Source organism: Sus scrofa, chromosome 1 (assembly GCF_054392235.1).
Source record: "Sus scrofa isolate SSC_HxYL_T2T_F1_AM1 chromosome 1, Sscrofa_HxYL_maternal_Yorkshire_Landrace_v2.0, whole genome shotgun sequence".
Taxonomy (NCBI): Eukaryota; Metazoa; Chordata; class Mammalia; order Artiodactyla; family Suidae; genus Sus; species Sus scrofa.
The window spans coordinates 128,382,781-128,408,284 of NC_139383.1; the positions used below are offsets into that span (position 1 = coordinate 128,382,781).

At 37.5% G+C, this 25,504-nt stretch overlaps 1 protein-coding gene and 1 long non-coding RNA gene across 25 annotated transcripts in view; one reads left to right on the forward strand and one right to left on the reverse strand.

Moving 5' to 3' along the window:
• The window catches only part of ATOSA (atos homolog A), a 103,492-nt gene that overhangs the window by 38,411 nt on the left and 39,577 nt on the right, over positions 1 to 25,504 (forward strand). For all 24 annotated transcript variants that reach the window (XR_014811193.1, XR_002344858.2, XR_002344857.2 and 21 more), the window contains 4 exons: positions 20,431 to 20,615; positions 21,692 to 21,894; positions 22,175 to 22,300; positions 23,072 to 24,905. Coding sequence is in view for 6 of the 24 variants with exons in the window: in XM_005659593.4 (XP_005659650.2) it covers positions 20,431 to 20,615; positions 21,692 to 21,894; positions 22,175 to 22,300; positions 23,072 to 24,905 (2,348 nt within the window). In the remaining 18 variants the exon portion in view is untranslated. The remainder of the gene's footprint in view (positions 1 to 20,430; positions 20,616 to 21,691; positions 21,895 to 22,174; positions 22,301 to 23,071; positions 24,906 to 25,504) is intronic.
• LOC146406358 (uncharacterized) lies at positions 228 to 8,347 on the reverse strand. The gene is made up of 3 exons (XR_014811218.1): positions 7,626 to 8,347; positions 6,170 to 7,083; positions 228 to 2,944 (listed from the first exon to the last, which is right to left on the reverse strand). It is a non-coding gene; the product is annotated as an uncharacterized LOC146406358 (long non-coding RNA).

Sequence of the window (25,504 nt, forward strand, 5' to 3'; positions counted from 1 at the left end):
CTGAAATAGGAAGAAAACAAACTATGATAGAACATTAACTATTCATTATCTCCACAAGCATTTGAGAACTTGTTCATGCCAAGTGCTATGATGGGCAACTGTAGAAAAGTTGGTCCCTGTTCTCATGGAGATTAGAGAAGAGAGGCAAATAGTGGTTTATTTTTATTTGTCCTATGTTTCAGGAAGGAAAAAAGCATAAGGTACAATGAGCTCTTCTCCTAAAAAGAATAAAACATCATGGAGAGTGTAGTAGAAGCAGGTGAACTGGGGTAAGACCTAATGAAGAATTGTGTTTAAGCTGAGATAGAGATTATCACATTATTTCAGACTCTGTTCTTTTAATCTGTAGAACTTTGATCAAGTGGTAACATCACATTTTTTAACTTCTTAAAGAGATTGTTAGAAAATGCAATTTTAAAAAACCCCATGCAGAAGAGCAACAATTAATTTCGAATGAACTTAATAGAAGGCTCTTGATGAAGAAAATTTTAAAACTTTTCCAAAGAATGTTTGTGAAGGCTTATATAAATGGTGAGAGTTGAACCTTTAAAATGCAGTTTTTTAAAAGTTGAAGTGAGTTTTGAGTCACTAACTATAATTTGGGGGACTCATTGATAAATTAGTGAGGTATCAAGACTGGAAAAGCAGTAAGAATGTTAGGAGAGTTGGAGTGCTCTCCTAATACACAAAGGATGAATGACCTTACCACAGAGTTTTTCCATGGCGTGGCTTTAAGGATATTGGCATAGTTGGAGAGGATTAAAACAACTGAGATGTCCCTGTGAGGCTTGCCAGGAGGGGGAGTGCTGGAAAGGAAACCTAGTAATTTAGTGGAATGCATAGCGGGCTGGGGTATCTTGAGGTGGCTCTAGGACAGAATAAGTACATCAGGTGGACCAGACCATTGGATACATAAAGGACAGTAATGAGAGAAGAGGTTAAAAAGAGGTAGGTAGGGTGCTTTTTCATCTCATCTCTCCTTACTCCCTTTTATGCATCCAATGCTCTGGTCAAAGTGGGAATGGTGGGGGGTCAGATAAGGGACGTTGTTTATAGAAGCAGTCAGACTTTACCACTGATGGCTTATTGGAGACGGGAGAAAGGGAGGAGGCATAGATAATTCTAAGATTTCAAGTCACAAAGCAAAAACAGCTGTAGTTGGGACAAGTTTTGTACTCTGACTAGCACTCCCATGATTATTTTTAGTTTGTGGTAGACTAGAAGTACCAAGATCAGTCTGTGCTTGTGGGCAACGTGGTACTGACAATAAATGGGATGGTAGTATTTTATAACTCCAAAAATTGGCACATGTAGAATCAAATATTATTTAAACTGGAAGGAGCCATCTAGTTTCACCTTCCTTCATTTTACAAGTGAGTTTACTGAGGATCACAGAGTTTAATTGACTTTTCCCAAAGTCTTGGAGCTAGTCATGACAAAGTTGAAATTAGGATCCAGACCTTTTGGCTTCTAGTATAACATTTTTCATACTTTTTGCAAGTTACTATAATTTTTTTTCATTTGTTTTCTGTTTTATTGAGAGAGCTTTCAATTTCAAGGTCTATTACAAATATAAATGTTGGTATTAAGATTTGTTTTAGTTTTCCAAATTTAGGTAAAAGAGTTAAATATGAAATTAAAGTAGAGTGGCAAGTTTATTTTCTAATCAGATGATTTTGGAATAATATAACAAATAATTGCTTGATCATAATAGCTGTGCTCAATTGATGATTGTTCTAATTGTGTATATATTGGCTGAACTAAAACCAGTTTAATCTGGTTTCAAGGAAATATTCTATATTTGGCTGATTGACGTTGATGATAATGACCACAGAGTCAGCCAATAAAACATTAATTAAAGCATTACATTAGCATTAAATCCCACTGCTTGATCATTATCTTTATCAAAGGATACTGTCTTTGGGAGAGTTACACATTTTAAAGGGGAACTAGAGCAGTATGAAACTGTCTTTGAGGAAAAAAATTAGAAAAAAAGTACTGTTTCTGTTCCTACCAAACTTATGTGTATGGCAAGGTGATGTCTTTACAATAGCCATTTACAACTTAACTGTAATTTCCGTCCTAAATAATTGATCCCCCCACATTTGTGCAAAGATTAGTGAATGAATCTGCTTGAACAAGTAAATGGTTACAAGGGTAGCATTGTCTGCCTACTTTAACTGGTTGAATCACTGAAGGAACCAGTGGGTATTCTTTCCTGGTTATTACATCATCTCATTTTCTTTTTGGCAAGCTATCATTCTCATTGACTTCTGGTCCATTGCCCCCTTTTTTAGAATTGGCAGTTTTCCACTTTTGTGGAACATAGTCTCTACCCTCCCCATCATTGTTCCTTCAAATGATAGATAAGCTTCTCAGGCTGATTGAAGTGGGATCAGTGGGAAGAGGGGGGAAAACCCGCAGAGAATGTAGCTGGGCTATTCACACAGGGCCTGAAGTCAAATAGTTTTCAGGGTAGTAGTTGTGGTTCCCTAAGATTGTTCCTTAGACTTGTGAGAGTCTAACTTCAATTTTTCATTTGTCTGTGGCAAAGACGAAGCCTTTCTTAAGAGAGACTCCTTTTCTGTGATTATGACTGTCAATTTTTTGCTTTTAAATGCTTTTTCTTTTATGAAATGATGTTAAAAGTAAAAGATAGGTAGTACTTTCTTTTCTCCTTTTTTTCCATGCTTTCTTTAAGAAGGGAAATATTTAACATTTTTCAGGAGCTATGGAGGTCTTGTTTTAGCAAACTTTTGCAAGCTTATTTTAATTTTTTATATTGTCATTGATACAGATCAGACCTTTATATAAGTTTATACATTGTAAATAAAAAGTAAAAAGTCATAAATATAAGATTGTATATGTTGCTGTTTAGCTTAATGGATTTATCTTTTTTTTTTTTTTTTTTTGGTCTTTTTGCCATTTCTAGGGCCGCTCCCGCCTAATATGGAGGTTCCTAGGCTAGGGGTCAAATCAGAGCTGCAGCCGCCAGCCTATACCACAGCCACAGCAACTTGGGATCCGAGCTGTGTCTGCGACCTACACCACTGTTCACCGCAATGCCGGATCCTTAACCCACTGAGCAAGGCCAGGGATCAAACCCGAAACCTCATGGTTCCTAGTAGGATTCGTTAACCACTGAGCCACGACGGGAACTCCTATTTTTCTTAATAATACAATTATTTTGGAGTTCTCTCGTGGCCTAGCAGTTAAAGGCTTCAGTGTTGCCACTGCTGTGTCTTGGGTTTGATCCCTGGCCCAGGAACTTCTGCATGCCAGAGGCATGGCCAAATAATAATAATAATAATAACAATAACAATAACAATAGTAACAATAATAATAATAATACAGTTATTTTAAAGGCTATGGGGATATTCCATCATGTTGACATAATACCACTCAAACCATTTTCCATAGATAATTTTTTTTCTTTTTTAGCTGCACTGCGGCATATGGAGTTTCCAGCCAGGGATCAGATTTGAGGCCCATTGCAACCTAAGCCACAGTTCTGTCAACACTGGATTCTTAACCCACTTTGCCCAGCTGGGGATCGAACCTGTGTCCTAGCACTCGTAAGATGCCACTGATCTCATTGCACCACAGCAGGAACTCCTCCATAGATAATTTTTTAAAATTCTTTTTAAGTTTACCTTTTTTTTTTTTTTTTTTTTTGCTTTTTAGGGCTGCACTCGTAGCATATGGAGGCTCCCAGGCTAGGGGTCCAATTGGAGCTACAGCTGCTGGCCTGTGCCACAGCCATAGCAATGCCAGATCTGAGCTGCATCTGCCACCTACACCATAGCTCACGGAAGCACCTGATCCTTAGCCCACAGAGTGAGTCCAGGGATCGAACCTGTATCCTCATGGAGACTAATCAGGTTCGTGACCTGCTGAGTCATAACAGGAAGGCTATTTTTAACTAAAAATAAATAACAGGTGAAAAAATGAGATGTTCTTCAACAGTTATTACCCAGAGGTTTTTTTTGTTTATTTTTAAAAATTTCTTCAGCATTCATGGGGCATCATAAATTAAGTAAAAGTTGACATTTCCTTGAGGGATTATAAAATTGAAATGACTTTATAAAACTTCTCAACCTGATAATGAATATCAATGAGAAATCTACACCTAATATACTTAGTGGTGAAATACTGAACACTTTCTTGCAAGATTAGAAAGAAGGTGCTCACTCTAGATACTTGTATACCACATTGTATACCTAGCCATTGCAATAAGGTAAGAAAAAGAAATAGAAGCAAAAAGATTGGAACAAAAGAAATGAAAGCTCTTTACAGTGATATGATTATTAGAAAATCCTGATATGTAGCTATAGGAATGAGTGAACTAGCCTCTAGTCTTCAAGGAACTCAAAGGTATATTAGCTTTAATAGCAATAGTATCATAAGAAATACATGCCTGAGAGAGTAAGGGAGGTTTCACCTCTGCCTCTGCTGAGTGAATTTTAAACTGGTTCTGAAAAAGTAAGAGTTTGGGAGTTCCCTGGGTAGCCTAGTGGTTAAAGACTCAAGAGTTGTCACTGCTGTGGTTCAGGTTACTGTTGTGGCTCTGGTTTGATCCCCAGCCCAGAAACTTCTGCATGCTGTGGGTGCAGCCAAAAATTAAAAAATAAAAAAAATTAAAAATTGAGGGTTTGGACTTTAAATTGTAAGAAATAGGAACTTAAGCCATCTTAGTCACATCCATATTTTAGGTAGAATTCTAACAAAGGAGAAGTGTGGGAAACAATATACAGGGAGACCAGTCACAGAGCTATTGTAATTATCCATGCAAGAGATGATGGCCGTGGTAGTATAGGTAGGGGCCATAGACTGAGGAAGAAAGTGGCTAGAACTATTTAGGAGGTGTAGTTTATGGGATTCAGGTGCCATATTTTTGGCTTGGGCAGTTGAGGATGGATAATGTTAGACTATATAGGGAACTCAAGAGAAAGAGCAAATTTAGAGTTGGAGGTGCATAGGTAGTATGGATGATTAGGATATAATGTTGGACTTAGTGAATTCTACATGTATTTATCATTTTTTTCTTTCCCCTTATTCCTCATTCTTTTCACTCTTATTTTTCTTCTCTTGCCCCCACTTTGACTTCATTAAATGCCATGCCATAAACAGAAGAATTTTTTTTTTCTTTCTTTCCTCACTTCTGATCATAACATTATGTAAGATGGTTGGATAGTTATCATTGTTATATAGAGTCACAGTACTAATCACCATTTCTCCTTCTGAGTTGAAGTTGTACATATTTGCACGTGATTGATAGTAGAGTGAGAAATAAAGTATCACTTTATTAAACTAGGCATGCACCCTATTGTTCTTCAAGTGCAAGGATTCTAGAAACCCCTTTATGCCTGGCATTTTCACTCCCTCTTTTATTAATTGAAAACATCTAGGCTCTAAGCACAGGCTCCAGCATGCCTTATCTAGAAATCTGGAGCTAAGCACAGGACCACTTCCTCTTGAGTTTCAGGAAATAACAGGAAATATGGAACCAGATTCCTGGCTTTTAGCCTTGGTGAATTAGCCAAATTGCACTGCCATAAGAAAATACCGTGGACTAGGTGGCTTAATCAACAGAATTCATTTTCTCACAGTGAGGCTGGGAAGTATTACAGTCAAGGTGTGAGCTGATTTGGTTTCTGGTAAGGCTTCACTTCTTGGCTTGTGCTTATATGGTTTTCTTTGGTGCATGTGCAGGGGTGGTGGTAGGGGGACAGGAAGAGAGGGAGAGAGTTGTCTTTTCCTCTTCCTGTAAGGTCACCAATCCTGTTGGTTTAGAACCCCACTTTGATGACCTCATTTAACCTTAATTGCCTTCTAAAAGCCATCTCTCTTAATGCAGTCATATTGGAGCTTAGGGCTTCAACTTATGAGGCTGGCGGATACAAATCAGTCTCTAAACTTGGAAACCTCAATTCAGAGTAAAGAGGTGGTCCAATGACTATTAAAATCAAGCCAGTTAGGGAAGTCCCATTGTGACTCAGTGGTAACAAACCCAACTAGTATCCATGAGGATGAAGGTTTGATCCCTGGCCTTGCTCAGTGGGTTAAGGATCTGGCATTGCCATGAGCTGTGGTATAGGTTACAGATGCAGCTCACATCCCATGTTACTATGTCTATGCTATAGGCCATCAGCTGCAGCTCTGATTTGACCCCTAGCCTGGGAACTTCCATATGCTGCAGATAAGGCCCTAAAAAAGCAAAATACAAAAAAAAAAAAAAAAAAAAATCACAGTAGTTCCTTACTTTCCAAATATTTAGAGATTTTGAAGATATTTTTATTTTATTGACTTATGATTTAATTCTATCATGGTTGGAGAATATACTCTAAAATTTTTAAGACTTGTTTTGTGGCCCAGGATAGGGTCTATCTTAAGTATACAAAAAAGTCTATGTATACCTAGTAAAGATGTGTATTCTGCTTTTGTTGAGTAGCATGTTCTATAAATGCCACTTAGGTCAAATTGATGGTACTGTTCAAGTTTTTTACATTCTTACTGATTTTCTGTTACTTGTTCTAATTGATTATTGTAAAAGGGGATGTTGAAATCTCCAAAAATAATTGTGGATATATCTGTTTCTCCTTATAGTTCTATCAGTTTTTGCTTTATAATATTTGAAGTGGTTTTCTTAGGTGCATAAACATTTAGGGCTATTATACTGTCTTGATGGACTGGCCTCATTATCACTTGCAAGATCTTTTGCTCTGGAATCTATTTCATCTGATTGCTGTATCCACTCCAGCTTTCTTTTGGCTAGTGTTAGCACTAATTTTTAGCTTATTTGTGTCTTTATGTTAAAAATGGTCTTCTTATAGGTAGTATACAATTGTGTCTTGCTTTTTATACCAGTCTTAAAATCTCTGCTTTTTAATTACACCATTCACGTTTTAGGTTTTTGTTGATATGGATGGGATTAAGTCTTTCATCTTACTGTTTGCTTTCTATTTGTCCCATCTGGTATTTGTTCTATTATCCTTTTTCTGTATTCTTTTGGATTGAGGGTTTTTTAATAATTCCATTTTATCTCCTTTGTTAACTTATTATTTTGTCTTTTTAGGGCCGCACCTGTGGCACATGCAAGTTCCCAGGCTAGGAGTCAAATTAGAGCTGTAACTGATGGCCTACATCACAGCCATAGCAACATGGAATCTGAGCCACGTCTGCAACCTACACCACAGCTCATGGATTGAACCCGCATCCTTATGGATACTAGTTGGGTTCATTACTGCTGAGCCATGATGGAACTCCAGTTAACTTGTTAATTATAATCAGGTTTGTGGGGGCTTTTTGTTTGTTTTTTTCACTAGTTTCTTTAAAATATGCAGTTATGATCCTTAACTTGTCAAAGTTTACCTTCAGATACTTCAAGGTTTCCTTTTAATAATCAATTCTATTTAAAAGCGATTTATGGAGTTCCTGTCATGGCGTATCTGAAAAGAATCCAACCAAAGGAACCATGAGGTTGCAGGTTTGATCCCTGGCCTTGCTCAGTGGGTTAAAGATCTGGCGTTGCCATGAGCTATGGTTAGGCTGCAGATGCAGCTCGGATCTGTGTTGCTGTGGCTGTGGTGTAGGCCGGCAGCTGTAGCTCAGATTAGACCCCTAGCCTGGGAACCTTCACATGCTGTGGGTGCAGCCCTAAAAAGACAAAAAGACCAAAAAAAAAGGTGATTTAAAAATGAAGAATAATGATGTGCAGCAGAAATTGGCATAACATTATAAGTCAACTATAATTTTAAAAATTAAAACAAAGAATAAATTATTTTTCATTTACCTATATATGTATGGTCTCTAGTTCTCTTTCTGCAGATCCAGATTTCCAAATGGTATCATTTTCTTTCTGACAGATGGATTTCCTTTAATATTTTTGGTAGGTCTATTGGTGATAAACTTTTTTTCAGCTTTTCTGTGTTTAGAAAATCATTCTGCCTTAGTTTTTTCCCAAGAATTTCAGGTTAACAATTTTTTTCTTTCACTTCTCTCTTTCTCCTGAGCTCTTTCTGTGTGCTGCTCTCTCCTGTCTGGTACTTGGCCCTGTGACTCTAGCTACCTAACCTCCCTTTCCCTTAGTTCTTTTGTCCTAGAGTCAGAGACTTCTGAACTCTGTCTGGCTTCTCCTTTCCCTTGCTTCAGCCTGGAAAATTACTCCAGGCATTAAGGTTGTGCAGTTGTAGCTCTCACCTGTTTATTTCCCTCCCAGAGATCTCTGTGTGACAATCTGTTGTCAGTGTCAGGAAAAAGTTGTTGTGGTGGTTTAGATGTGTGGGTAAATCAAGTCCCTACTATTCTATTTCCACTGGAAAGACTCCAGTTGACTACCAAAATAAAATCAGTCATGTTAGCCCTCCCACTGGCCTTTTGGAAGAATTCATAAAATGGATGAATACAAAAATTAGTCTTTTCTCTCCAGTATATCCTTTGGCAGGAAGATAAGGATTGTGGTAAAGTCCTGCTCTCCCTGTGTGCAGAGACCCAATCCAAGTAAAGGAGAGAAGTTCCAGAGTTCCTGCTGTGGCACAGTGGGTTAAGGATCTGGTATTGTCTCTGAGAGGGCGCAGGTTCAATGCCAGGTCCAGGAACCTCCATATGCCATGGGTGTGGCTGAAAAGAAAAAAAAAAAATTGCATTAAAAAAAAAAGTTTCTTCCTCCCTTAATGTTTATCATTACAATTGTATAAATGAAGAAATTAAGTGACATGTCTGACCTTGCCCAGGATTGTCCTCATTGGATCTTACTGTCTTACTTTGTGAAGTAAAGTCTGATTCTACAGTGAATATTTTACTTATTGCTTTACAAAATAGATATTAAAGGTCAATTTTATTTTCAAATCTTTACATGAATTTTAATTTTTTCTTCAGCCATCAGTTATAGTGTATATAACATCATTTCATTTCTGAAAATGGGAGGATTTTGTGATTTATGACATTCCTTGAATCAAATATATTATGAAGGAAATATACCATGAAATCAATAATTTCTTAATTTAGCTTCTGGTCCTTTGCATGAAAACTTTATTAAGAATGTCTTATGGGGAGTTCCCGTCGTGGCGCAGTGGTTAACGAATCCGACTAGGAACCATGAGGTTGCGGGTTCGATCCCTGGCCTTGCTCAGTGGGTTAAGGATCTGGCATTGCCATGAGCTGTGGTATAGGTTGCAGACGCGACTCAGATCCCACATTGCTGTGGCTCTAGCATAGGCCAGCACCTACAGCTTCGATTAGACCCCTAGCCTGGGAACCTCCATATCCCGTGGGTGCAGCCCTAGAAAAGGCAAATAGACCAAAAAAAAAAAAAAAAAAAAAAAAAACACAAAAACAAACAAACAAAAAGAATACTCTTATCTCCACACAAATGACTGTCCTTGAATTGGTAAGGAGCCAGGAGGGGAATGTGGCTTTGTGTAATTGGAAATTCGAATTGTTGAGGAAAAGGAGATGTTTTGCTATGGCAGCCCATTATAGTCCTCTGGGAAGAGAGTTGCCTTGCAGAATTGTATGAAGTAAAGTTTTACCTTCCTTGGCTTCTGATGAATGCTATTTACTTTTTGTACCTAGAAAATATCTATTATGAAAAATCCAATAAGTAGTTGCATAAATTAGATTGAGGTTTTTTAAGTGAACTCACAAATTTGTTTTATTACTATAAAGAGTTGTTTCTTTTGTGTTGTGTGTTTGTAACACTTTTAGTTAAAATTATTTTAATGGAAGATATGTAAATAGTAATCATAAATGACATTGCTTCATTAGTCAAGCCTTTACTCTGTAGTATAATCATATGACAAGTTTAAATAACATAAAATACCTGCCTTTTAAAAAGTTTTGTTGGAGTACCTGTTGTGGCGTAGCAGAAATGAATCCAACTAGTATCCGTGAGGATGTGGGTTTGATCCTTGGCCTTGCTCAGTAGGTCTGGGATCTGGCATTGTCATGAGCTATGGGGTAGGTCACAGACCTAGCTTGGATCTGGCATTGCTGTGGCGTAGACTAGCAGCTGTAGCTGCGATTTGACCCCTAGCCTGGAAACCTCCTTATGCTGCAGATGTGGCCTTATAAAAACAAAAACAAAAGAAGAAAAAAAATGAAAAATTTTATTGTAGTCTACAACAGTGTTTTTAAAAATTACATAGCATTGTATTTTTTGTTACTGCCATTTAATAGTTATGGTAAACAAATTCAAATTGGTGGGTAATTCCTCTTTTATATTATGGAATATTTGCAAAGGTGGGGAAAGGGTACTTATTTTATTACTTGATTATAAGTAACTTGGAGAACATAGGAATTCATTCCTGAATTTTTGGGTACACAGCCTTGTCATAGCTCATATCAAAGGAGCACCTTCTGTGCTTACAGAATTCTTGTAGGTACTTTTTTAGTCTTAGAACTAGCACTATTTCAGAGTTCTCACTGTGGCACAATGGGATTGGCAACATCTTGAGAGCACTGGGATGCAGGTTTGATCCCCACCCAGCATAGTGGGTCAAGAATCTGGCATTGCCACAGCTGTGGCTTAGGCCACAACTGTGGCTTGGACATGGCCTGGGAACTCCATATGCTGCAGGGCTGTCAAAAAGGAAAAAAAGGAAAAAAGAACTAGCACTATTTGGCTTCCTTCCCTCCCTTTCTGGCTTCTGGCCTTGGCATGCAGAAACTTGATGTGGGATCTTGGTTGCTAGACCAGGGATTGAACCTGGGCCACAGTGGTGAAAATGCCAAGTCCTAACCACTAGACTACCACAGAACTCCCTCTTTGGCTTTTAGCATTATTTAGATCCTTATTTCAAGAAGCTCAAAGGGCTTTAGAAAATATTGTTGATCTTAAAATACTAAGGCTGATTGAATGAATATCATATTGATTTTTTCACAATCATTAAATTTTGTGTAGGATGATTGAGTGAATATCATATTGACTTTTTTCACAATCATTAAATTTTGTGTATGTATATAAAAATTGAAAAACACTAGTTCTGAGCTCTATAGAATTCAACAAATATAAGCAGCTTTAGAAAAATTAAAGAAACATTTTAGAGCACTGAAAATAATTGAAAGTCCTAATTTCTACAAAATCACTAAGCCTGCCTTTCTTTTGTTCATTTCCATTGGTTATACTAGTTGTGTTGATTATTAATGATAGGGGATTAGTGATTAGGGAATTAGCCAAGGCTTTTCCTTTGGTTTCTTTGAGATTTAGTGTGAAGATGTTTGCACCACCTGACCCTCAAAATTACCTACTTTTAGCATTTTAGAGAGTACACTAACTGGCTATCAAGTTGCTATTTAGGAAATAAATTCTCGTGACATACTGACAATTGAGGCCCAGAAACATACATGAATATAATCATTTTAGTGGTGTGTGTGAAAAACCCTTTATTAGAATGTCAGTGTGAATAAGTTAAGTTCTATTTTTAAAAAGCGTAGTAAAATAAAAGTTTTTTTTTTGTTTTTTGTCTTTTTAGGGCTATACCTGCAACATATGTCGATTCCCAGTCTTGGGGTCGAATCAGAGCTGTAGCCACTGTTCTGTACCACAACCACAGCAATGCCAGATCCCAGCTGTATCTGCGACCTATACCATAGCTTACGGCAACACCAGATCCTTAACCCACTGAGCAAGGCCAGGGATCAAACCTGTGTCCTCATGGTTACTAGTCAGATTCGTTTCCACTGAGCCATGAAGGAAATTCCCTGAAATAAAAGTTAAAGAGCTTCTTTTGCATTGCCTGATGTCCTGACTGCCTTCAATCTGACATTTGTTATAGAGCTAATAATCTGAGCTCACTTTTCCTATCATACCTGAATCCTACAATTGTTCATACTTCAACAAAGATCTCAAGTTGATCTACAACTGCCACAGCTTGTTAGTTAGTTAAATAATGACACTTAACAACTCTGTCTTCTTGCTTATGTATTCATTGAGCTTCTCCCATATGCCAGACACTATCCTAGGCACTGGTAATAGAATGATGGATGTATTAGACCTGACTCCTGCATGCCTAGAGTTTATATTCTGGTTAGATACTAACATTAGAGTTACTACTAACATGTGGAATTCATGAGAGGATTTCCCTCTGCATCTGCTTCCCAGCTGACTTGAAATTTAACTGAAGTTGGGGGCTAGAAAAAATTTGGCAGGTTTTCAAATTCTCCACTGGAAAATATACATTTTGTAACAGTGTACTCCTTAAGTTAAGCCTTTTAGCCCCTGCTTCCCTTCCCTGTTTGATTTTCCAACTCCTTCACACCTCTTACTTTGCCGCTTTCAAAGTGTCAGGTTTAGTTGGCACATAGCAGTCTCTATCAGGTGTAATAGGTATTGAGGAAACAATCCTGAGGTAGGTAAGCACCTCATGTCTCAGTGGCAAAAAATAGATTCAGAGTGGTTGCATGGACAGAGAAACAAAATTCTGTCAAGATTGCAGAATAGTAGCTATGTAAACTGGTAAGTCCAGTTAGAATTCACAGGAAGACAGAGATTGGGAATTAGACATCAAGATGTTTTACAGTGGAGTTCCTGTTGTAGCTCAGTGATTAACAAATCTGACTAGGAACCATGAGGTTGTGGGTTCGATCCCTGGCGTTGCATGAGCTGTGGCGTAGGTCACAGATGTGGCTCGGATCCCGAGTTGCTATGGCTCTGGCGTAGGCCAGCGGCTACAGCTCCCATTAGACCCCTAGCCTGGAAACCTCCATATGCCGTGGGAGAGGCCCTAGAAAAGACAGAAAAGACAAAAAAAATAAAAAAATAAAAATAAATAAGATAAGAATGACCTTGATGCTAAACCCAACAAATACCTGAGGCTGAGTCTCCATCCATGATTTACCTTGTGTCAGAACTGGAATTGAATTAAGTGGGGTTAGAGTTTAGATAGGCACAATGGATGAGACATGGACATAAGTCCTCAAATTTTTAACATTTTACGTACACAGGAGATCTTGGTTTAAGGCCTCTCTTTACCATTATGTTGCTCTGTGTGTCTGAGCTGTCACTTTACTTCTCTCAAGCCCAGTTTCTTCGTTCATAGATTAATGAAATACATGTTCTTGAAGGTTCTTTTGAGGAGTTTAATTCCTGAATTCTATACAGAAACCAAGATGTACTCCCCCCGCCCCTCCGTAACTTATCCCCTTATCCCTTTTGCCCACAAAAGCTACTTACTTTTCTTTGATGATAAACAGATGAACACTTTTGCCAGGCATTATAAGGGTAATATTTCTAAGTGGGATATCCTCTTGGCTTTTTCTGGAACCACATAGTCTAGGCTTTTTCCATGATATCTACATTGAGAGAGTTTTAAACAAGGGAGACATAAGGAAATAAAGTAATAGGTGTCCACATTCCTTTAATATCAGGAATCATTAAAGATACGTCTGTCTGAGGAACTTTCTAGGATCTATGTTCTGAGTTGGAAGGGTAGCCTCTACCCTAAAAATGTCATTTTTTGTGTGAAATGCAAAATAAGGATAAACTTCCATAATTGAAAATTACTAAGAACTATTGCTAGTGGAAGGAGGATGTTTCTCTGCTTATCGATAATGTGTGTGACCTTGGGCAAATGATATTACAAATTTAGTTTTTCATTTGTAAAATAAGAAAAAGACCTATGTCACTGCATTTATTTTTATTTTAAATTTAAGAAACAGTATGGTGCTCACTATGTGCCAGGCAGTATTCTAAAAATTTTACAAATAACAACTCAGGTCAATACTATTAATAGAAGGTCAATATTATTATTATCCCCACTTAGTAGATTTAAAAAACACACAAACTATAGCAAAAAGAGTTTGTATCACTTGTAAGAAGCCAAACAACTAGCAAGTAGCAGAACTGGTTGCCTGACCTCAGTGTTTTGATATTCTTAACTATTATTTTATGCTACATCATGAGAATTAAAATGAGGAAGCACTTGATAAAACACTCCACAATTGAAGATGATAGTGATCATCTTTGTTGAAGTGAATGTTTGGATTATGTGACAATTAAAATTTATAGCCAATTTTCAAAGAGCTAGCTTATTATAAAAAAACATGACTTAGTTTTTCAGAGGGAACCTCAGAATATTCATTGCTTTAATCATAATCTTGAATCTTGATGGCTACTGTACAGTGTAGATGTACAGCAGAAATATGTGGTTGAATTTAAACAAACCACACAAAAGTCCAGAAAGTTGCTTTTAAAAGTTAGTCCAGGGGAGTTCCCGTCGTGGTGCAGTGGTTAACGAATCCGACTAGGAACCATGAGGTTGCAGGTTCGGTCCCTGCCCTTGCTCAGTGGGTTAACGATCCGGCGTTGCCGTGAGCTGTGGTGTAGGTTGCAGACGCGGCTCGGATCCGGCGTTGCTGTGGCTCTGGCGTAGGCCGGTGGCCACAGCTCCGATTGGACCCCTAGCCTGGGAATCTCCATATGCCGCGGGAGCGGCCCAAGAAATAGCAAAAAGACAAAAAGAAAAAAATAAATAAATAAAAAAAAATAAAAGTTAGTCCATGGTAAGTTTGTTTACAGATCCCTTGCCTTTTTCATAGTAGAGTGCTGAGGATTGTTAAAAAAAAAAAAAAAAAAAGAAGAAGAAGAAGAAAGTTCCTGTTGTGGTTCTGTGGTAATGAGCCTGACTTGTATCCATGAGGTCGAGGGTTTGCTCCCTGGCCTTGCTCAGTGGGTTAAGGATCCGGCCTTGCCGTGAGCTGTGGTGTAGGTCGAAGACATGGCTTGGATCCCACATGGCTGTGGCTGAGGCATAGGCCGGCAGCTCTAGCTCCAGTTCAACCCCATAGCCTTGGAACTTATATGTACCGCAGGTACAGCCCTGAAAAAACCACCACCAACAAAAAAATTTCAGTGTATGTAGAACTTAACCCATTAGAAGACAAATATCCATGAAATATTATGAGTATTTTTTATAAATGGATGAGTTGGTGTAATGGGAAGTGTCTTCGGTTTGAGAGAAGGTTGACTAAAGTTACTGGTACAGTCCGTCCGTGGAACAGAGTGAAACTTAACCAGTTGGATATGAAATTTATGACCTTAGGATTGTGCGCCAGTACCCTGACGTAACCATTCACAGCATATGTGGCTTACGTAAGTTCTGGGGAAGAGTACAAAGTAAGTGAAAGATAAATGTGGAAATGAGATAGGAAAGGACTCTTTTGTAAGAAAAATGGAGCCAGAAAATCTCTTCAGAAAGCTTGGGATTGGTAGAAAAGAGAGGAGAGAAGAACTTAATAGGTAAAAAAGAATAGTGGCACTAGGCGGGAAATGGATAGAGCATACTATAGAGATCAGTTGGGTAGAACAGAGAGACCAGGTAGGGAGCAGTGAAAAATGAGAATAGGAGCCAGAGGTGGTGAAGTTGCACCTCAGTGTGTAACTTTAAGAGGTAGTTGTTCACATCAGAACGTGGCAATGCGCAGCCAGAGTAGCTGGCTCTGTATGGTGGCCCTGGCCCTAAGGTCAGGCTTAGGAATTTACACTGGGTTCAGTAGGTGGTTAGTGAGCTGGTAAAATAAACAAACAGAAAATACTTTGAGCTGAAAGGAATGTGATGGAATGACTTTTTAGGAAGATTAATCTGCATCAGGGTGCATGATGAATAAGAAAGGGCCTGAGTTCTAGACCACAGCTAGGAGACTGGTGTCATAATTTACGTGTAAAGTGGTAAGAACCTAACTTGGTAACTGTTTTGAGGTTAAAAAGGAAGGTTTAATTTCAAGAGAAATTTGAAAACAAATTAGTAAAATTCAGTGACTAGATTTTAGGACTATAAAGCGGGAGAATCTCCTGCCCCTATACCATAGTCTTAGAAGGGAACTTTTTTTATTCTCTCTTGGGTCTTGGAGATAATCTTGTGGGAGTGATGACCTTGTGTGTTTAATACCTATATTGTGATACATGAATTACCATTGTGTTAAGAGAGGACTTGGAAAGTATGCTTTTGTATTTATTATCTGTACTCTTCAGAATAATTGACAATGTGTGTCACATCTGTCTAATCTTCCATCATCACCATCTACTGAGACCGCTTTTGTCAAAGTCACCAAAGACTTCCTTATTGTCAAATGCAATGGTCATTTTTTGGTTCATATTTTATTAAACCTCACTAGTATTTCAGACCATTGTCCACGCCCTCCATGAAACATTTTTTTTCCTCTCAGCTTCCATGATATCATACTTGACAGTTCCTTTTGTTGGTTCATTATCTTCTACCAGATCTCTGCTTGTCAGAATGCCCCAGAGCCCTTATCTTGAATACCCTCTATATGTTTCTAGGTAATTCTTGCCTCTAAATACTATCCAAATGCCAATGATTCCCCAGACTATACCCCCATCCTTGGAAAATCCAACCTGCTAACCACTAGTATACCTACTCTGATTCTTTATCCTCTATTTTGTTATCAACATAGCAGTCAGGGCAATCATTTAAAAATGTAAATTGGGGAGTTCCCAATGTGGCTCAGTGGGTTAAGAACCCAACTAATACCCTTGAGGATGCAGGTTCAACCACTGGCGTCGCTCAATGGGTTAAAGGATGTAGTGTTGCTGCAAGCTGCACTGTAGGTCACAGACACTGCTCAGATCTGGCATTGCTGTGGCTATGGCTCTGGTGTAGGCTGACAGCTGCAGCTCCTATTTGATCCCTGGCCTGGGAACTTCCACATGTGATGACTGGATCACTTTGCTATACAGCAGAAATTGACAGAACATTGCAAATCAACTATAATAGAAAAAATAAAAATCTAAATAAATAAATAAGTAAACTTTATTTCCTACTACTTTCCCTCTGTGCTATTGCCTTTCCAGCATCACTTACCTTCTTTTAGTTCCTGTGACATTACCCCTCTAGTCTCACTTTAGACCCTGTGCTCAGAATGCTCATCCCCCTAATTTTTGAATGGCTTGTTCCTTGTTCATATCTCAGGTTAAATGTCATCTGTCCAGAAAAGCCTTCCGTGAACAGTCAGTATAAAGCATTCATGTAGTTACTCTCAGTTTTTTCAGTTATGGAAGTTCTGTTGTGGTTCAGCAGAAACAAATCTGACTAGTATCCATGAGGATGAGGGTTCGATCCTTGGCCTCGCTTAGTGGGTCAGGGATATGGTGTTGCCATAAGCTGTGGTGTAGGTTGCAGATACGGCTAGGATCCCATGTTGCTGTGGCTGTTGCATAGGCCAGCAGCTACAGCTCCAATTTGACTTCTAATCTGGGAACTTCCATATGCCTCAGATGCGGCCCTAAAAAACAAAAAATAAAGTTTTTTCGTAATTATGGTATAGCACTTAGCACCATCTTAATACCTCCATACTGGTTGTATCAACTGAGAGTCCATTTCTCTGAGCATAGTCTCTTGCACTAGTTCTTAACACCTATTTTTTTTCAGATTCATCCATTAATTTCTCATATTATCAGTTTGAGATACTAGTTCTTACCTAATTATTATTATTGTTGTTGTTGTTGTTTTTTTATGGCTGCACATGCAGCATATGGAGGTTCCCAGGCTAGGGGTCTAATTGGAGCTGTAGTGGCCGGCCTACATCACAGCCACAGAAACACAGGGTCCGAGCCACCTGTGACCTACACCACAGTTCATGGCAACGCTAGGTCCTTAACCTGCTGAGCAAGGCCAGGGATCAAACCAGCAACCTCATGGTTCCTAGTCGGATTCGTTAACCACTGAGCCACGACAGGAACTCCTTGCCTAATTATTTTTAAAGTTAATTTTTAAAGAGAAAAAAGAAAGCAAAGCAAAGCAGATAAGTGTTTCTAATTTTTCAACATCAGAACTAGTATTCTGTTACCCATGTATGTCTTCACAAATTTTTCTAAGTAACTAGACTATGACCTATGTAGCAGAAGTTTTACAAAACAATAACTCTAATTAACTAAAATATATGACACTATGTAATGCTTTTGTTTACATGTTATTTTTCAGTTAGTAGGCTTTATCGTTTATCAAATGCTGGTCAGAGAACAGTAATTTATTTAAAATTTAGTTTATGTGTTTGCTTTATAGGACTTAATACTTTGTTGCACATATGTATATATTTCTATGCATATGTGCACTGTGCACATGTGACTCCACAAACAAATGATTATAACATTCTCTTCAAAGTTGTGTTTTCACTTAGGTTGTGAATAATCTTTCCTTGTCAAAAGTAGATCTATGTCATTATTTTAGTTAAAACTGTACCAAAGTATATTTAACCAGTCCCTCTTTGTTGGGCATTTAGATTACAATTTTTTGATTAGTACAAACATTTATATAAATACCTTTCAACATTCAGCTCTGTGTACTTGTTCTACTATTTTGTTGGCATAAATTCATAGTAGGAGAATTTTAAATCATATTACCAGATTATCAACCATAAGGTTGAAAAGACATGATTTTTAGAGAAATTTTATCAATCCTCCAAGTTACTCTTATGCTTCTCTTCCCATTTCATTCCATATATGAGGGATATGAAATTTGCCTTGGCAAGTTTAGAAGTAAATTGAGTAGCATATACAGTAGCACAGTGATTAGAAAGACATTATTCCATTTCCTTTAGACAGAACTTTGAAGTATCCTAGGTTTTTGTTTTAAGTCAAGGATCCAGAGACACCATCATGAAATGTTTACGTTGAGTACCAGTTCAGAGGGGCTCCTGGTTAGGAGAAGGAAATAGTGGTTCTGGTGTCTCCCCTGGGTTTTCTCTGAACTCCTTCTGAAGAGCAGAGATTCATAGATACTCAAGGTTGAAAGAACCACTGCAAGTCTAATTCAGCTGCCACTTGACAGCTAAATCCCTTCAACCACATCCCTGACAATTATCTGTCTGTCCCTGAATCCCTGGTGATAAAGAATGTACTTAACCAGGTTGGTCCATTTCACCTATAAGTCATTCTGATTGTTCAAAGTTTTCCCAGTAGCCAAATTATTTACCTCTTCTGTTGGACAGAACAGATGAAGAATTTTAATAAGATGGCTGAACTCCAGAGCCGGAAGGTTGTGCCACTGAAAAAGCAGCCAGTCAGGTCATAGCTGAGGAACTTCCATATGCCTCTGGTGCAGCCATATAAAAAGAATGGTGATAATAGTTTCCACCTTCTAGAACTGCTTTGAGAATTAAATGAGTTAATGTATGGGAAGCTGTGAAAAGTGGCAATGCCTGACAGTGTTTCTAAGTGTTGGCTGTTACCTCATATGTTGCAAATAGTTATTTTAGGGAAATTTTTCTGAATGGTCTTAAAATACCAGCTCAATCAAGATGGCCCTCAAGGCTCCTTTTCCTGATAAGCCTTCCTGAGGCTAGAAATAGGTACTCCTCATCATCCCCTTCAAGGCTATTCACAATTTGGCTCCAGTCCTGCCTTTTCTACACTTTCTTCAATTGAATACTCCACTTAAGTTGAACTTTGTCTCTCACCTACCACTTTTGCAAAATTTTACCACAGTTATCTGAACTTCTTTGGAAATTATTTTATGCTTTAGTGTTCTATTTGTTTTTAAAATCATCTCTGAATCACATCAGTGCAATGAAATCATTGCAATACTGGCCTGTACCTCCTGCTGGATAATTATAAAATGTCTTCCTCTGAAACAACTACTGCTGTGTAGCAAAGTCAGAGAAGGAACCTGTGGCTGTGAGTGTCCACATCATAGAATTAGGGCTGTAAGAATAAGGAACTGATTAAAGAAGGGAGAAAGTCCGAGAAAGGGAGACACATGCATTTGGATCTGCTACTTTTTCTAATTTTTAATAACAGTATTAAAACATCTTACCTAAAAATATGCAACCTAATGAGACATTTTTACATTTTGGCTATTGGTGAAGTCTTGTTTGGGGAAACTATTGTATTTGATATCCAAAAATATAATTATCTGAAGCATTATAAATGTATTCCTAAATCTTAAATATTTTAAAGTTTGTATAAAAACAATTTTATGCCATAATTTTAATCAATTTTGTCTTAATTAAAATTTGGAATTATCTGGAGTTCCAGTCATGGCTCAGTGGTTAACGAATTCGACTAGGAACCATGAGGCTGCGGGTTTAATCCCTGGCCTTGCTCAGTGGTTTCGATCCCTTGCCTTGTTGCCGTGAGCTGTGGTGTAGGTTGCAGACGCGGCTCGGATCCTGAGTTGCTGTGGCTCTGGTGTAGGCTGATTCAACCCCTAGCCTGGGAACCTCCGTATTCCATGGGAGCGGCCCAAGAAATTAAAGAAAAAAAAAAAAAATTGGAATTATCTATCATTACCTGACTTCTGTGTACCTTGTGAATTAAGAGTTTATTGTATTTTAATTGCCTCATTTTTATACTCTTTTCATTCTTGGTTAGTGAATATGCTTGAATATGGGCTATGACATTAGTTATTTTAGGCATAAAAAATGAATTATCAAGAGTACATTAAAGCAAAGATCCATATTTCTTTTTTTTAATACTAGATACTCTAGATGAATATTTTGAATATGATGCAGAGGAGTTCTTGGTCTCTTTGGCCTTGTTAATAACAGAAGGACGAACACCTGAATGTTCCGTTAAAGGTCGGACAGAAAGTTTCCATTGCCCTCCAGCACAGTCCTGTTACCCAGTAACTGCTAAACATGAATGTAGTGACAAGCTGGCTCAGGTGAGTAGTGTGTGTTGAATGCTTTTTATCTATCTTTTATATAAACTAGTTTAAATTCTGTCATTGCCTTTGTTATATCACAATTATAATGTTCACATTTAAGTGTAAAATTGGTTACAGCATTGCTAATCCTGAACCACAGCTAATAACTTTATTGTCAGCAAGGCTCTTAAAGACACAGTAAGTAGCTTTTCCATCCATCAGTAGGCAGGTGGGCAGCCAGTTTTATATCTACCTCCACACACACCAGATCTAAGATTATCTTTGGTATTGTGAATTAGCTTTCTTTATTTTTAGTCTCAGCTCTGGTTCATTGACTTTGTCTTCTTGTTTATTTGGTAGATTGATGTTCATAGTTATTTTTGCCACATTTATCAGCTTTCCTCTTATATCCCTCCCCTTTTTAATGGGAGGATTCTTTTTACTGTCATTAGTGTTTTTGTATACTTTACAAAAATATTTTTTGGTATATATAATTTACTGTAAGGATTTCTTTCCCAGTTAGTTTTTTAAATATAGTCCAAAATTTTAAACTTCTAAAATCTTGTCTCTTTGAGTGTTTAATTAAGATGAATTTATAATATTTTGCTCTTAGAGTGAATCTTTCTTCTGTAAGTAATGATGGTGTAATTAACAAACTAGGAAAGGCTGGACCATCTTGAGGCCTGTCAGACATTGTGCATGGCAGTTTTTTTTTTTTCCACAAAAAAGAGAGCAAGGAATCCTCCCCCAAGAAAATTTGCATCATAATTGTTGTTCACCACTAATCCCTGCACTCTAGAGCTCCTGGTGCTGATGCATTATTTAATGAGGAAACCTAAACAGAAAGACCTGAGCAAAGCCCTGCAGTAGGTGGCTCATTTTTCTCCCCTCCCCACTTAGCATTTTTACTTACAATTTTTTTTTTATTGAAGTGCAGTTGGTTTAATAAGTGACTCATTTTCATACTGATGTCTGCTTTACAGTTATGCTTTTCTTTTTTTTATAATTTTTTTTTACAATTATGCTTTTCAAATTTAAATACAAAATTGAATGGTCTATTAAACCATTTTTCTTATCTGCATCTTCTCTTTAAGTGTCGTCAAGCCAGACGAACTAGGTCTGAGGTGGCATTGTTGTGGAAGAATAACCTTCCAATCATGGTGGAAGTGATGCTACTACCAGACTGCTGCTACAGTGACGATGGACCCACCACAGAAGGAATTGACCTAAATGATCCGGCAATTAAGCAAGATGCATTATTATTAGAAAGATGGATATTGGAGCCGGTTCCTCGACAGTAAGTTGTTAAACTGAGTTGAAGTTGTCCTTGGTAAATCCAGTTTTCCATTACTTTCTATAAATTATTTAAGAGTATAGGATATCTTTGAATCCCTCTATGTAGTAAAATTTGCATATTTAGTACTTATGTGACTTCAGGTGACACTAGTAAATGCACTCCTGTACTCTTGAAAGCACATATCCTGAGTGACATGTTTATTTCAGTTTCTGTCTTTCTAAAATTCAGTCACTTTGTACTTGCTGATATTTAGATGATGCTTTTTTATTACTTCCCTTAGGAGTGGTGATCGATTTATTGAAGAAAAGACTCTTCTATTGGCTGTCCGCTCATTTGTGTTTTTTTCTCAATTAAGTGCTTGGCTGAGTGTTTCTCATGGTGCTATTCCACGAAATATTCTTTACAGGTAGGTCTAGGGCATAAAAAAGGACACTGTGTATTTAGCTGCAGAGGTTAGGTACTGAATGATACTTTACCTTTTAAGCAGTTTATTTCCTTCACTTCTAAATGTAAGTGAACAAAATTTACCGAAGTTTTTCCTCAAAACAAGTTAGAGAAATTTAGGTGTGAATCAATACGAATTTTGCTTCTTGGGTTAAATTTGGTATAGAATAGTTTACAGAGAACTTTTAACCTTACTATAGAGAACCCACAGTGAATAAGTTCCACCATTATAAATAAAGTAGAAAAACTTTTTGGGCTGCTGAATTTCCATAATGATAGACTTACTTAATTTTTGGATCTTGAAATCTATAAACACACAGGCTCCTGAACAACTGCTTAATTGTCTTTTTAGGCAGGAGGCCCTGAGATAAAGAATACATTTTAATCACCTTGCACAGTAGAATTAGCACAATCTATTTATTTAGTAGTAAATGCAAAATCCTTTTTTTTTCTATTTGGACAACTAATTTTAAGTTAAAATATTCTTGAGCTTTGTGCTTTAGTAGAATACTGTTCTGAAAAAGATCATCTTTATTCTAAACATAATCTTTTGTTTAGTTTTTGTTGGTTTTATCAGAATGACATGCATGGTAAGTAGGTAAAAGTAGAATCTCAATAGTAGTTAATGTAAACAGTAAGTATGTGACTTAAAATTTTTAAAAACAGTATATAATAATGATAGAAGTTTTATAACTTATTGATGCCATTTTTTTTTTTTTCTGTGTGATTCTAGAATCAGTGCTGCCGATGTAGACTTGCAGTGGAATTTTTCACAGACTCCAATTGAACACGTGTTTCCTGTTCCCAATGTTTCTCACAATGTGGCCTTGAAAGTCAGCGTTCAGTCCTTGCCCAGACAATCTAATTATCCGGTTTTGACTTGTAGTATTCACACTAATATTGGCCTTTATGAGAAAAGAATTCAAGAAAATGAACTTAAAACCCATCAGCACCGAAGTTCTACTGAAGAACAATGTAGTATAAACAGTTCATATCATCTGTGTAGCAAACAAACTTGGACCATGGCACCCAAAAGTGTATTATTACATGCAAAAAATGGGACAACTTCAGAATATACTACAGCTGTCAAAAATGTCAAGTTATATCCAGGCACTGGCAATAAATCTGACTATGGAACATCTCAAGGCAATATTCTGGGCTTCAGGGGTACGGGAGATAAAAAGTCACATGAAACATCAATGAGAACTTTAAAATCATTTTCAGTGATTGATTCCAGTGTCTCTAGCCACCAGAGTTCCTGGCAGTCAGTTGGTGAAACTAATCCCTTAATAGGTTCTTTAATTCAGGAGCGACAAGAAGTTATTGCAAGAATAGCTCAGCATTTGATTCATTGTGACTCAAGCACTTCACATATTTCAGGACATCCCCTTAATACACAAGAATCTAGTTCACTTAATTCAAAACTTTTCCAGGTTTCACAAGAAAATGAAAATGTGAGAAAATGTAAAGATACTTTCTCCATTTCTTTTGGTAGTCCAGAGCTTACCTCCTCAGAAGACATCAATGAGGGGAAAATTCGAGTAAAACCAGAAACTCCTCGAAGTGATGGGTGCATTTCTAACGGTCTTCATACTCGTCATTCTGTTGGTGAGACTAATCCTTTGATAAGCTCTTTACTCCAGGAGCGGCAAGATGTCATTGCAAGGATTGCTCAGCACTTGGAGCATATTGATCCAACGGCATCTCATGTGCCCCGGCAGTCATTCAATACGCAGGACTCTAGCTTGCTTCCTTCTAAAGTGTTTAGGAGTTCTTACGAAGACAAAAATTTGTTGAAGAAAAACAAGGATGATGCCTCTATTTCCATTTCTAATACAAAATTTTCTTTGTTAGATGACATCAGTGAAGGGAAAAACTTAATACCTAATAAATATTTTAGCTTTTTAAAATGCAATAGTAAGGTCAAGACTTCTTTGAAACCTCAAACAGGAAGAAATTTGTGTCAGGAAAATCCTACGGAAATCCAAAGTACATTTCAAGAGACACAGAACAAAGCCACTTGTTTAATAACTCCCTCAGATATGTCTCATTGCAAAGAAAATAATTTAGATTTGACAATCAGATTGGAAAACACATTTTCTGACTGTCAATTTAAGGAGCAAGAAATTAATGGTGAAATTGATAAACAGTATTCAAATTGTAACACTGTTGATAAACAGATTTGCACAAATAAGTATGAGGACAAAATAATAACAAATGAAAATTGTGATCCAGAGTCTATTAATAATCACCAACTTGATAATTCAAAAAATAATGACTCGAAAGTAAAAGTTACTGTGTCTGGGTACTTGAACAAACGTGAAAAAGAGTGCTCAAATAAAGACTCAAAAAAGCCTAAACCATGTGAACAAAGTACACAACTCAATAGTATAGAAAATTATCTCCATAAAGATAGTGAAGGTTTCAAATGCAAAAAGCCAGACCAGTTAAAAAATGAACAGAATAAGAAAGAAGATCCAATTGATGAAAAATCTCAAAACTGTCAGAGAAAGAATATAAAAGACTGTTTGTCTACCTGTGAACGACTGAAAAATACAGAGGTGTTGGTAGGTAGTATCTATTATTTCAAATATAGTTCTCAAACATTTGTTATCAATTTCCTTTTCAGGAGATCTAATTATAAAGGCCGAATGTGCCCATTTTATCTTTAGAACCCACAATCTGGGGAATTCTCTTGTGGTGTATTGGGCTAATGATGCAGCATTGTCACTGCAGCACCTGGGGTCACTGCTTTGGCACAGGTTTGATCTCTGGCCTGGGAACTTCTCTAGACCACAAGTGCATCTAAAAAAGAGAGAAATGGAGTTCCTGCTGTGGCATAATGGGATTGGCAGCCTCTTGGGAAAGCTGGGATGTAGATTCAATCCCTCACCTGGCACAGTGGGTTGAAGGATCTGGCATTGCCACAGCTGCAGCATAGGTAGCGACTGCAGCTTGGATCTGATTCCTGGCCCGGAACCTCCATATGCTGTGGAGCAGCCAATAAATAAATGAATGAATGAATGAATGTATGTATATATGTATGTATGTATGTATGTATGTATGTATGTAAATTTGGAGTTCCCATTGTGACTCAGTGGTAACAAACCCAGCTATTATCCATGAGGATGGAACTTTGGTCCCTGGCTTCCCTCAGTGGGTTAAG